Genomic DNA, 14,643 nt, shown 5'->3' with positions numbered 1-14,643 from the left:
TCGAGCCGATGCCCTCTCCCGTCTTAATCAAGCAGATCCTGAACCCGAATCTCCTGAACCAATCCTCCCTCCAGCCATGATAGTAAGTCCCATCCAATGGAATATTGATCATCTGATTGAACAAGAAAACCTTCAACACCCTGCTCCGCCGGGAGGTCCAGAAGGGAAACTCTTCGTCCCTCCTCAACATCGGATTACCCTCCTGGACTTAGCTCATACCTCTCCGGGATCTGGACATCCAGGCAGGAGGCGGACCCTCTCGCTCCTTCAACAACGCTACTGGTGGCCATCGATGGCTCTGGATACTGTCCGCTACCTCAAAGGATGCTCCATCTGCGCCATAGCAGACACCCCTAGAAGACTCCCGGAAGGTAAACTGGTGCCTCTGCCCATTCCTGAATGTCCATGGACCCATATAGGCATTGATTTCATGACTGACCTCCCTCTTTCTCAAGGCTACACCTGTGTGCTGGTAGGGGTCGACAGGTTTTCGAAGTCATGTAAACTCATCCCTCTCAAGGGACTTCCCACTGCGTTTGAAGCGGCAGAGGCACTATTCCACAATGTATTCCGTCAGTTGGTCTCCGACAGAGGTCCCCAATTCATCTCCCGAGTCTGGTCAGCTTTCTTCCGTCTTTTAGGGGTGTCCGTCAGTCTCTCTTCAGGATACAATCCACAGACCAACGGCCAGACGGAGCGTAAGATACAGGAGCTTGGGAGGTTCCTGAGGATATACTGCCACCGTAACCAGGACTGTTGGAGCCAGTACCTACCCTGGGTAGAATACGCTCAGAACTCCCTCCAACAAACTACCACCGGGCTCACCCCCTTCCAATGTGTCCTCGGATACCAGCCTCCACTCTTCCCATGGTCAGGTGAGCCCTCGGAGGTCCCAGCGGTAGATCACTGGTTCCGACAGAGCGAGAGGGTCTGGGACTCGGCTCACGTGCATCTCCAGCGGGCAGTGTGGAGGCATAAGGAGCAAGCGGACGCTCGTCGAAGACCTAAGCCGCAATACCAACCTGGACAGCAAGTCTGGCTCTCGACGAGGGACATCCCCCTCCGGCTGCCCTGCCGTAAGCTGAGTCCCCGATACATCGGACCATTCACTATTGAACGGCAACTGAACGAAGTGACCTATAGACTCCAGCTACCTGCACAGTACCGTATCTCACCTTCATTCCATGTTTCACTCCTCAAACCCTTCACTGAACCTTTGTCTCCTCCATCCACAGAGCCTGGTGATGATGCCGTACCTCCTCCTCCAGCCATCGAAGAGGACAACAACATCTTCCGGGTTAGAGCTATCCTCGACTCTCGACGACGGGGTCCTCAATTGGAGTACCTTGTAGACTGGGAGAACTACGGCCCGGAGGAGCGTTGCTGGGTTAATCGTAACGACATCCTGGACCCCAGCCTTCTCACTGACTTTCACCGAGACCATCCAGACCGCCCCGCTCCCCGTGGCCGAGGTAGACCCCGTCGTCTCACAAGATCCCAGCCGTCAGGAGCCGCCCGTGGAGGAGGGGGTACTGTCACAGCCACACCTTCTACACTCCCGGAATCGGACACTTACGCCACACCCACTCGTCCCCAATCACCTGAATTCTGAACACCTGTGCATATCACCAGTGCCACATATAAAGCCATCAGTCACCATCACCCAGTGTCTGGTCTAGCACCGATCTCCTCACTTACCTGAACGCCATTCGTGTAACCTACCTGATCTACTGAACCCTCTTCATCCTCATCTGTATTCCTGTTCCCATCGTCTTCGTCTGAGTCGCCACCTGTATCACCATTCACCTGAAGGAAAGTTGTGTTATTCTCTGTGTCATCTACGTGTCAAGATTCACCTGATTCACATTAAACACTATATCACTGAATCCTCTGTGTCCTCGTCTGTGTCTGACAATACCAGAGCTCTCGGACTAAATGTAAAATATTTTAAACTGTGTTCCAAAGATAAACAGAGGTCTCACGGGTTTTAAACAACATGAGGGTGAGTTATTAATGACATAATTTTGATTTTTGGTTGAACTAAAGCTCTGGAGGACAATTGACTATCATTCAGTTTGATGTCCTTATTCATATTTTTTGGAAATCTTATGGAACAAAGCTACTTCTAATTTGGAAAATTACTGTTCCTGCAGCAGTTCAATTATGATCTCCAGTCTTCTTCCAAGTGCTCCATCTTTGGCACGAAATAGCGTCAGTAACTCGGGAGTGTGACGGTGTAACGCACCATAAATTTCGGTTCCATAAGTACAGTAGTTGTTCATTGAAATTCTGCATTGATCTGAAACACGAAGGCGACAAAGATATCACATCAGTTCTTAGCCTCTTAAACCTCTCATATAAATAGTCTAATCAATACTTTTTGCCACTGTCAGAGTACTGAAGTCCTCCTCCACAATAATTGTATATCTAAACATTCTGGAATTGTAAATGAAGAAGAGTTAGATTTAATTTTAAGGATTTTAATGACATTATTGAAACTTTGTGGGGAAAAAAACTTTAGGCAAATTATCAATCAAAGTAAGAGTTTTTTTTTTTACATCTTGAATGTTTTCAGAAACTTTTAGTGTACGGTTTAGCTGTAAAATGAGAGAGTTGGTGCCAACTTAAGATTACCACACTTAAATTAACAGATTTCTGCATGAAAAGAAATAAAATTGCGGCTCTTAATCGTAACACTGTTAATAGACAGATTTCATGTCGATTTAGCTAAGTTAACTTCACATTTGCAAGTTGCAACAAAACAGTGAAACAGAGAAAAGTTATGTTACCTGCCTCGGGAAGACGAGCTCCACACACACAAGAAGTAAAGCCAACGGAAGTGCGTCAAGTGCCGTCTGAAATATAAGATGCTCTTCCAGCGATAACCCCAAATATTGCGCTTTATGGAACCTTAAAATTAAACGCAATGTACTTATTTACGCAATTTCATAAAAACATACTGAGGATATGATATTAACACGCAAAAGACCTAGGAACCATGATAGAGAAAAAGGTAACCCACATCCTTTAAAATAAAAGTTTGACTTCGATACGTAAGAATTCTTCCAAAATGTATAATGCTGTGTTCATATTATAGCGCAACAACATCACACTAAAGCCTTCCAACAGAAGCCAACTTTGTGTTGCTGCTGAGTCTCTTTTTCTTTAACTCATTTTATACTGTAATATACCACTACATGCGTTCTTCTTACTATCCCAGTGATAACAAACAAAATTTTCTTACTTAAGTCAACCAGTTAAATTTTGCAAGGTGAGCAATGTGGAAGAAAATGAACATTCACTGTCTGTAGCCTACTCTTTTCAAATGTCTTGTAGGCCTGCTGCATTAAAAAATAAAGCGCACTTTAACAGGAAGTGCTTTTCAATTAAAATTAGCCTGATTACATTAATTTGAATTCACTCAGTGTTCTCTCCATTTGGGATTAGATAAATATAATGCTTAAGTTTTATTTAACTACAATGGATATATTTTATTCCAACCATTTTTATTTTTTAATGTAATTAAATATTTGCCTCAAATTCAGAAACACAATTATATTGAATACATTTTAACCAAAAACATTAATTCAAATATACATGACGACAGAATAATTTCTTACAGTCTTGGGGGTTGGCTTGAGTTGTAGAGTTGTGGGCTGGTTGCAGTTTTTAATTGAAAAAATTATGTTTTAATGGTTTCTCATTGTTTATGTTAAGTGGGGTGACCTGATGAAAACTAGATTTCCCTGTTTGCCTGAGGCTATGGATTACAAGTAATAATTTGTTAAATAATGTTCAGTTTCTTGCACAGACCTCAACTATCATAGGCAATTTATAGTAAGGTTAAATTAGTTTAAACACACAACTTATTGATAGCATTTTTATGAAATGTATTTTGGTTTTTTTAAATGGCTTCAGAGTTTAAAGAAAAATCTTCCTGATGTTTTTCTGTTGCTGGACCATATATTGTTGCATTAAATGTTCACTTCATTGATCACAAAACAGCACAGTAAGATTATCTCGAATTTCAATAGGGGACCAACACTGTAGTTGTTAAACTCAGCAAATACATTGGGATGTTTAAATGACATTCTGCAGTGTTAAACATTGCAAGTGAATTGTTTCTGCTCCAGCTCTCAGCATCTCAGTATTGGCTTAAGTGCTTAGATGTGGTGCTTAGATATATATATATATATATATATATATATATATATATATATATATATATATATATATATATATATATATATTTTATATAAACAGAACTAAACTGACACAACTCGATGATTTCACTGTTGTAGGGGAAAGACTCTAGAGCGGTTGCTATGGTGCTGATGGAGCTACCAAGTATGGCATCCTCAGATGGAAAACCCCTGCTCACCGTGACAACCAAGGTGGGCTGAGACTGAGCACATACACCCAACAACAGGGAGCACTAAGTGTGAGTGTGAAGCCTTTTCCTCCCATAGAAAACCGTTATAAGAAAACGCTTAATGTGGCTTAATGTACTAAGACAGTGATAAAAAAAAAAAAAAAAACTCATTAAACATTATACTAATGAAGAATACTACAGTATGTGCAAAAAATCAGATGAGCCCTGAATATGAATGCAACTTGTTTAATAACACGTTAAGCCTTATGATGTTTTTCTATAGGAGGAAAAGACTTAACATGTTATTAAACATGTTGAGATCATATTCAGGGATCATCTGATTTTTTGTAGATCGTATACTTTATTAGTATGATGTTTAGTGAGTTTGGTCTGTTAATATCACTGTTATAGTAAATTAAACCACGTTAAGCATTTTAGAATGTCCCATAATTTTCACGCATCAGGAAGCCGCTATCAATATGCGAAGAATAATCTCTTTTGCATGGGTGATCACTGTTCACTTTCAATTTTGCGATTACGTGCACATTGCATAAAGGAAGATCAGATATTTGTCATTTACCTCAGCAGCAAATCCTCAAGCATGGTCTGTGAGCCATTCTTCCTCTCAACCCGTGATCAGTGAAATCTGACTCCTGCAGGTTGTGTTTGATGCAGGGTTTTTAAGTCCGCATTTATCAAATTGGGCTACATTGAAACTGTTGCCATGACTTGAATTCCCCCATTGGTTAAAGGTTTGAAATTACATTCAACTGAAAAGCTTGTATATTGAAACATTTTGCATTCTATAAAACTGTGAGATAAATTAAGTTTTGTGAAGATGGGCCTCTGGTAGGAAGCTTTTTAGATGTGTTTATGATCAATATGCTTAACAGTGACAGTAAAATATGTATATTAGGTATTGAATAGGGCTGGGTATCGATTCAGATGTTCCAGATTGATTCGATTTCGATTCACAAGCTCTCAAATCGATTCAATTTCGATTTTCTATTAGAGCTGTAATCGGGCCTTAAAAGTTAAGGGGGGGGGGGGGTAGTACTGCATCCTTCATACCTCAAAAAAGTCTATAGTTTTATTATATTCATAAGAGAAAGATAGTCTGTACCGATTTTTCCCGGAAAAACACGACCGGCTGGAGGCGTGACGTATGGGCGGAGCTAAAGAATCACGAGCGCCAGTAGGCTTTTTCGTTGAGAGCCCTTGGAAGCTGTGACATTACGTGAGGACAAAACCAACCAAAACAAACCATGGCTAACAGTCAGATTCAGCGTTTATTTATGATCCAGAATCAGATCCAGAGGCTGAAATTTAACAAGAGCAGCATCAGCAACAACGTCTCTGTGTGGTATGTACTGAAACTGTATATATTTGCTTAGCAGTTTTGGAAAATGACTAAGTTCCACTTTGTCGTCTTTTTTTTTTTTAGCTGTACATGTGGAAAGTGCAGTTTGTTGACAACATCGCATGTTGTTTACTTGATGTGCTTACGCGCCGATAGCTAAGTTAACAACACAGAGATATTTTAAGCAGTTTTACTCACCGCATGCGGTTCCAACACACGATCGTGACCCTTTTTCGTTGGGACTGCATTATCCTTAAGAAATAAACGATGTGCAAATCCGGCGTCAAACTGGGCCTTGTTTGTAAAACAAGCATCTTCGAAATGCAGGGGAACAAACAAAAACACTTGCACAACTCTGTTGATGCTCTGTAAAAATAAATTCCATCCACTGGTCCCTTAATGCTGTTTCTCTTTTGGTAATCTGTGCAGGGTTGTCTTGCCCTGGCAACCAAAAACACACTCCTTTTGTGACATTTCGCGACGCTCTCGCTCTGATAAGTGAATGTCTGTTGTGCTCTCAGTGCTCTGCTATACCGCGTGCTCTTCCGGCAGACGTGCCCTTAGGACCCATATAAGGAAATTCCGCTCCATCTAACGTCACACAGAGCCATACTCGAAAAAAACTTTCCGAAACTTGTGACAAACCGGAAGGAGTATTTTTGGAACCGAAATACTCCTTCAAACGTACAACTTAATTTTTAAAACTTTGTCCATGTTTAGCATGGGAATCCAACTCTTTAACAGTGTAAAAAACTCAGTATGCATGAAATAGCATTTCACCCCCCCTTTAAGCCCGACATGTCCCGAGCCCGACACGTACATTTTGATTGACAGCTTTTTAAAAGCCCGAAACCCATTTACAACCCGATATTATTCAAATGTACGCAGCACACAGCTCTTTTGCCTTTTGTCAGGAATGAGTCATTTATGGTTTAACATAATTTATACATGACTAACGTAATAGGCCACTTGGAAGTTTGAACAAAGAAATAAAATAAGTCCTCTGAAACATCGTAACATCTCAGCACTCTATAAACAGCCGTAGGTATAGGCTCATTTAGTATATAAATAGGCCAACACACCAATAAAAACAATTCTTTCTTAAAATATTTAATTAAGATAAATTCTAAATTAAGATGGGTATTTGCCAATAACGAAATTAATTAAGATAAAGGCTCTGCCGGATTTGCTTCGCCATAGCAGCTGACATAATAAAATAATAATGCCAACATTAGCTTATATAGCCTGCTCTGTCTACATTATGCTTTTAAGACTCAAATAATATTTAGTTATTATTTGAAAAACATTTACTCACCAAGATTAGGTAAGGCCTAAGTGTTTTTGTGGAGGAAAATGATTGAATCCACTGTAGATGGCTTCAGCACGCTCCTGCGCTCACTGATGGTGCGTCATTATTCACTCATTATTCTCATTATAAACAAGTTCAAAACTTTTCCAAACCTCAGACTTTGCTTTAGTTGCTGGTGCTACCAAAACATAATCGTTAGAAGCAAGCCTCCGTTTCAACTAGTCAGCATACATTTTCGCATCTTTCTCGCGCTGATCGAAACACATTACATGACCGCTCATTTACCTCACAAGCCCGAGCCTGGCCCGATTGGTTCGATTGGCAATGGGCTTGTTCACACTGCCTGAACATGTGCAATTGTGCTTTTGAAGACAACTGACCATGCGCACCTGTCCGCGTGGTTGTCTGCTCAGAGCCTCGGTACACACTCTCCGATGGCGATGTTTACATCAAGCCTGCATAGCGGTCCATAACGGACTCGCGGACGCAGAAAGTATAAGAGGCTTTAAGATGCAGTCTGTAAGACGCGAACGGGAGCATGACCTGACGCGCAAAATTGCAGAAAATGTGCGTTCACAAATGTAGCCTGTGTTGATCCAAATATGGAAAGAACTTTCGAATTTAATAATATGAGGTTCTCTCCAGAGATGTTTTGCCACATTTCTTCAATTAAGGATGATTGCTGCGTAGTATATGGTGTTTTCATTTGCTTTAACTTTAAGCGAGTTGCAAAAGTTTTGTGTGTGTGTGTTCAGCATATGGTGAGCCGCATTTGAATTCGTGACAGGCCGCGGGTTGAGAACCACTGCTTTAAACAGAATGAATGAATGACAGGTTTGTTGGTAACATCGCACAAGGCAGATAAGAGGGTGACATCTAGTGGAGAAGATTTGTAATTAGATTAACGCTAATCTTACGTTCAATGTCTGCGGAAATAAATATGATGTGCCCCATATTTATCATTTATTGCTTCTGTTATGAAGTGAGGGGCACTCTTAGTGCTTACTTGTGTCAGGGCCAGTTGTTTTTTAAATTATTGAAAGCCATAAAAATTTCAGTTATTGAAAAGCCACAAAAAATGCCATTGTATTATGTATGGCAAAAATCCAAAGATTTGCATCACAATTTGTGGCACAATCTGCTACACTAGAATGATTAATTGTTATAATTGTATACACGTTATATGTATTGTATTATCACATGTAATTGTCTATTTGATACTTGTAAACAATCAATATATTTATAAAAATCTATTTAGAAATGTAAAAAGACACCATCCGTGTTGTGAGAGTAGATGATTTACTGTAAAGAAAATAATCTCAGTTCTAATTATTTCATGTTCTCAATGTAATGAGTATATAATATGATGGGGTAACATTTATAGAGATTACTGGTTGCAGTAATCTTGCGATTTGTGTTGGAGTAACTAAAGCTAAGAGCTGCTTCTAATTTATGAGTCCCAATTTCTAATTCTCTTCTAATTTCGCTTTCATAGTTAGCATTTTCACCAGTTAGCATTTTCTAAGGCACTAGGCTAAACTGTTAGCTTGTGAACCAAAACTAAAGGTGCATTCACATTTTATTGTGTGATGTGACGTGACATACAGCCAAGTATGGTCACCCATACTCAGAATTCATGCGCTGCATTTAACTTATCCAAAGTGCACACTCACGGCAGTGAACACACGGATCAGTGGGCAGCCGGGGACCAGTTGGGGGTTCGGTACCTTGCTCAAGGGCACCTCAGTCATGGTATTGCCAGCCCGAGACTCAAAACTTAGACGACAACCTTAGAGTTAGGAGTCAAACTCTCTAACCACTAGGCCACGATTTCCCCAGAAAGTAGCCTATGCACTGCCCGGGAATCGAACCTGGGTCGCAAGAATGGGAATCTAGCATGGTACCACTACACCAGCGGTGCAACGGAGTAATATTAAAGGGTTAGTTCACCCAAATAGCAAAATTATGTCATTAATAACTTACCCTCATGTTGTTCCAAACCCGTAAGACCTCTGTTTATCTTTGGAACACAGATTAAGATATTTTAGATTTAGTCTGAGAGCTCTCAGTCCCCATTGAAGCTGTGTTAACGGTATACTGTCCATGTCCAGAAAGGTAAGAAAAGCATTATCAAAGTATTCCATGTAACATCAGAGGGTCAGTTAGAATTTTTTGAAGCATCGAAAATACATTTTGGTCCAAAAATAGCAAAAACTACCACTTCATTCAGCATTGTCTTCTCTTCTGTGTCTGTTGTGAGAGAGAGTTCAAAACAAAGCAGTTTGTGATATCTGGTTCGCGAACGAATCATTCGATGTAACCGGATCTTTTTGAACCAGTTCACCAAATCGAACTGAATCATTTTAAATGGTTTGCGTCTCCAATATGCAACAAATCAACAAATTACTTAAGCTGTTAACTTTTTTAATGTGGCTGACACTCCCTCTGAGTTAAAACAAACCAATATCCCGGAGTAATTCATTTACTCAAACAGTACACTGACTGAACTTCTGTGAAGAGAGAACTGAAGATGGACACAGAGCCGAGCCAGATAACGAACAATAGACTGACTCGTTCACGGGTCAAGAACCGGTTGCATCGGTTTTCGGATCTTTCGATTCAATAAACAGGTTGAAGAAAACAGTTTACCGGTTCTTTTGTGCTCGACATAATGGCGTCATTGGCGATGATTGCCCTTAATTCAAGCCTTCGGTTTACCCGGCTCATAACACTATCACAGAATCAGTTTAGAATCAATCACCAAAAGAATCAGTTCGGTTCAGATGCTCTGTGTCAGTCTGCTACACGCTGAATCACACATGCACAGTATCATCAGCTCCTCGGTTCTCGAATTGGATGCGTCAGACAGAAACAGTTCTTGACTTGAGAACGAGTCATTCTGTTGTTCGTTATCTGGCTCAGCTCGGTGTTCATCTTCAGTTCTTTCTTCACAGAAGTTCAGTCAGTCCCTCCCCCGACTATGCACATTTTTTATGTTTCTCTTTATTGCTAAGAGAAACATTACAGGATATTCTGCCATGATTCTAGTTCGAAGTGAACATATATGAGGACTGGAATTAAGAACCACTGGTATTGTCATTTATAATCCATAATTATGTCCACACTGGATGCAACAAATGTCTTGTTTTTAATGGGTTTTAATGCTTTTGGTCGGTTCTCCGGGACACACAGGGGCATAACATTTCCCTCACATGCTTGAGGTATTTGGCCAATCACAATGCACTGGATAGCTAGCCAATCAGAGCACACCTTGCTTTTCAGACCAATTAGCTTTGTAAAAATGTATGTGTTTCAGAAAGGTGAAGAAAAATGTACAGTATGTGGAAAATTTGTTTTTTGAAACTTAAACCACATAAACCCATTTCATTACACGAAATACACAAAATAATGTTCCTTTTAGCAACATCATATGACCCCTTTAACATATGTTTAATAAATAAAAAACACTGTATTATTATAAAAATGGGCCTCCAAAATTATGTAGGTATAAGGAAGTCACTGGCAACCATCTGTCAGCTTTTTGGTGGCCTGCCATTTTTGAGGATGTCCGCATATTACTCTCTCCATCCTGTGGCAATACTGTGATCCTTACCATGGTAAACCACTTTTCTAAACTTCCCTCCAAATGCCTTGTAAAAGCCCTTTGCTTTGAGACAGCCCGGGTAGTCATTGACCACCTCTTTCAGATTCATGTTCTTCCAGAGACCCCAGTTATCCTCCCATTCTTGGTGGCAGTTCCGTCGACAGCTGGGTGCCTCCAGCAGTCTGTCTTCAGGATTCCATCCACAGACCAATGTCCAAACCAAGCACACTAATCAGGATTTCAAGCAGATGCGCCAATGCCTGGCTATTCGTAACCCCTCATTTTTGAATCGGCAGTGTCCTCGAATGGTTGTCTTGGTTATCAGGCCCCTTTTTTTCTCTCCCATGCTGCCATTCTCTCAGTCCAGGCATGTATCCAGCACGGTCATTGTACCTGGAGGAGGGCCTGGGAGGTGTTGGTCCAGTCTGGGAGATGTACCAAAAGGACTTTCGGACTGCTGTTTCGAAATATGTTTGTGGGCAAAGGTTATGGCTCTCTACATGAGATTTGCCGCTTAGCGTTCCATCACGTAAGCTGGTACCTAGATTTATTCAACCATACCCTGTTGTCAAAGTCATCAATCCGGTAGCGGTGCAGCTTCTTCTGCCTAATTCTCTCCTTTGTGTTCAGCCTGTTTCATGTTTCTCATATTAGCCCTCTAGGCGCCATGGTCGAGTTTACTCGACAAGATGCGGCACTGAATAAAACGGACGATTTTGTCAAATAGGGTGTAAAAATTCGTTTGACATCCCCTCCACTAGATGGCAGATGTCATACTTCATCTCTGACTCAAAAAAACGTCCTGCTTCTATACAAAATCTTCGAGCTAGAGCACATTGAATCAGTGCAAACAAAAGCGGAGCTAGTGTGAGAGTGAGCCATTTTATCAGAGCAATATTGTCAACGTCAGCGAGTATTTGCATTAGATGATGATGATTATTATTATTATTATTATTATTATTATTATCTAATGGCATCAATAATGCTTACCCGCAATAAAGTGTTGGGACTTCTATTCGCGGACCCTGATTCTAAAGGGGAATATCTGAATTCTGATTCTGAATATCTGCCTTCAGAAGATGATGGTGATTCTGAAAGTGAAAGTGTAGCCCTACACCAAGCACAAATGGTGAATCCTTTGCCCAATGTAGATGGTCCTTTGCCCAATGTCAGTAGTGGAAATAATGTTTCCCGGGGTCGGAGTGTTCATTGCAAAGTTTAGGGGAACGAGGCGGGAGATTTTTACCGCGCTAGACATGTAGCTTTGTCTTCGGACCATGTGCCTCTCCTCAATCGCGGTGACAATATTGTGGTGAAGACTTTGTCTAATGCCACTGGGTATGTTAGAAGAGGTTGAAGTATTCACAGGACAGTTAGGGGGCAACGTGGAGGCAGGGTGGGGAGTCGCAATGTCAACGACAGTAGTCCAGAGCTGTGCACACTCCGCGCGTGCGAGGCAGATCTGGCCACACTGCTCGTAGCAGGAGCAGAGGCTGTGTGACACGGGGCAGAGGGGCTTTTATGCATAGTCTATCACAAGCTGATGGTAATGCCAGTTTTGAGTACTTGGCCAATGAGGATGAGTACCAAAGTTGGATCACACCCTTTGATCAACCAATTGGATATCTGGGGGAAAGAGAACTCTCCAAAACCAATTCGCCCCTAGATTTTCTATCACGCTTTCTCTCTGATGATTTCTGAAATTTACTTGTAAATGAGACAAATTGATATGCCCATCAGTTTTTAACCTCCCATCAACTCCATCCACACTCCAGATTTCATCAATGGTCTGACGCAACTGTAAGCCTTCTTTTCTCTCCATTTGAGTATGGGTCTGGTAGAGAAGTTAGAGTTGGAGGATTATTGGGCCGAATATTGGCCAACAGCAACACCTGGATTTGGCCCGGTGATGTCCAGGAATAGATTTTAGATGATTTTGTCTTTCCTTCAATTCACCAATAATGAGGAGTGTTTTGACAGGGGTAAGCCAGCTATTCAAAATCCGCCCAATCATCAATTTGGTCATCCCCCGGTTTTCAGCAATGTATAGCCCATCTAAGCTGCTGTCATTGGATGAAATGACCATTGCGTTCAAAGGAAAATCAACCCTAAAAATGTACCACCCAAACAAACCAGACAAATATGGCTTCAAAGTATTTGTTCTGTGTGAAGCAAAGTCAGGCTATGTGCTACAGTGGTCCATGTACACTGGACAAAGTAGGCCTAATTCAAGTGATTTCGGTGCTACACACCTTATTGTCCGTGAGGTGATGGCCCCGTACACAGGGAAAGGGCGTGAGGTGTACATGGACAGCAATTACATTTCGACAGCCATAGCAGATGAGCTGGCAATCAATGATTCGGGTTTGTGTGGGACTGTCAGCAGTAAGAGGAAGGGGATGCCAAAGTGCCTCAGCCATGAACAGTTAGCTTGTGCATGGCATGACACAAAGCGCCTCACAATGCTCTCTACACTGCATTCCAACACATAAGTCAGAAAGCGTATCAGGACCAAACACACTGATAGTGGCTATAGGGAAATAAATAGGCTTGTTTGTGTTGATGACTACAATTCGTTCATGGGGGGTGTCGACACAGCAGACCAGAGAATGAAGACCTATCTCTTTCCCCATAGGTCAAGGAAATGGTACAACAGAATTTTCAATGCCATTCTCAGTGTAAAAATGGTGAATGCACAAATATTTTACTGTTGCTGCACTGCTGCTCCTCACAAGCCCCTGAAAGTCTTTGTGCAGGATGTCATCATTGCTTTACTGGAAAGATTCTCCAGGAAAGAGAGCAACAAAGGCCGAAAGCCGTCCTCACTGGGAGACTTGCCTCAAAGACTCACTGAGCGCCACTTTATCTGCCAGGCTGATGGTTACCCAGATTTTGTAGTTTGTTCTGATCGGACCTGCTCTAAAGGCCGCCGTCAGACAAAATACATGTGCAGACAGTGTGGGGTGAATCTTTGTGTTTTGCCTTGCGATGAAAGGTACCACACCATGAAACAATACAAGAAATGTCACCTGGATGGATAGGGAGTCATTATCTCTACAGCAAAAGGCCTGCTACATAAATTCTTTTTTTTTTTTTTGTCTGCCATTTATTAGTAATGATTTACACTGTTGATTTACTATCTATTTCCCTGACCATTTAGTTGTGTACAATATGTGTTCTTTTTTGTGTGTTCATGTCCTTGAGATTTGTCAGATAAAAAAAACAACAACCAAAAAAGCCAACAAAAACTACAAGAAAAATAAAATAAAAATAACATTGTCTCTCGTCTTGTCTCGTCTGTCTCTCGTCTTGTATCATCGTCTCACTCATGATCTGTGCCTTGCCGTGGCGAGTGAGCTTTTGAACTAAACAGGTCTTGTCTACTTGTGTTTGTGTGTCATATGAACAATATATATGTGCCCCATACATGGAATCAGAGTGCTTACTGGATGTAGTAAATGGAAAATCTCTAAAGCAAAAGGCCTACCGCTACATGCATTCGGTTTGTTTCTACCATTTATTAGTAATGATTTACACAGTTTGTTTACTACTTACTATTTACCTGAGCATTCAGTATTGTGCAATATAGCATACAGAAGGTGAGGGACATTTTGGGGGGAAAGAAGGGCTGCATTTTATCATTTAAATGTAAATTTTCATGAAAATCCAATAATCCAAGATGGCCACCACAATATGACGTCATAATATGCAAATTAGATGGAAAAATGTAATCCCTACATTAACTTTGGGTCATCCTTAATATTTCTACAATTTACAGAAAGTCTCTATCTTTTATCACTTTTAAGATATAGCCTTTTGAAATTAAGATGTCAAAATCTAACTTTTTAGGAAAAAATGCGTTCTCCCGATTCTCCTCATGTCTCAATTCCTGTCCCCCCTCCACTGCTGATGGTTGAGGGCACTCCTGCCTTCATCGTCAGATAAATTATTGAGTCCAGACTCCATGGATGGGCTTTTTTTTTATCTAGTGGACTGGG

At 41.2% G+C, this 14,643-nt stretch overlaps 1 protein-coding gene across 1 annotated transcript in view; it reads left to right on the top strand.

The window, feature by feature from the left end:
- The window catches only part of LOC113115042 (PEX5-related protein-like), a 75,172-nt gene that overhangs the window by 11,225 nt on the left and 49,304 nt on the right, over positions 1 to 14,643 (top strand). Inside the window, exon 2 of the mRNA XM_026282260.1 lies at positions 4,302 to 4,394. Within this exon, the coding sequence (XP_026138045.1) occupies positions 4,302 to 4,394 (93 nt within the window). The remainder of the gene's footprint in view (positions 1 to 4,301; positions 4,395 to 14,643) is intronic.

Source organism: Carassius auratus, chromosome 2 (assembly GCF_003368295.1).
Source record: "Carassius auratus strain Wakin chromosome 2, ASM336829v1, whole genome shotgun sequence".
NCBI classification, from domain to species: domain Eukaryota; kingdom Metazoa; phylum Chordata; class Actinopteri; order Cypriniformes; family Cyprinidae; genus Carassius; species Carassius auratus.
Note: the sequence above shows the minus strand (reverse complement) of the source record. Positions and strands in the feature narration are given on the sequence as shown.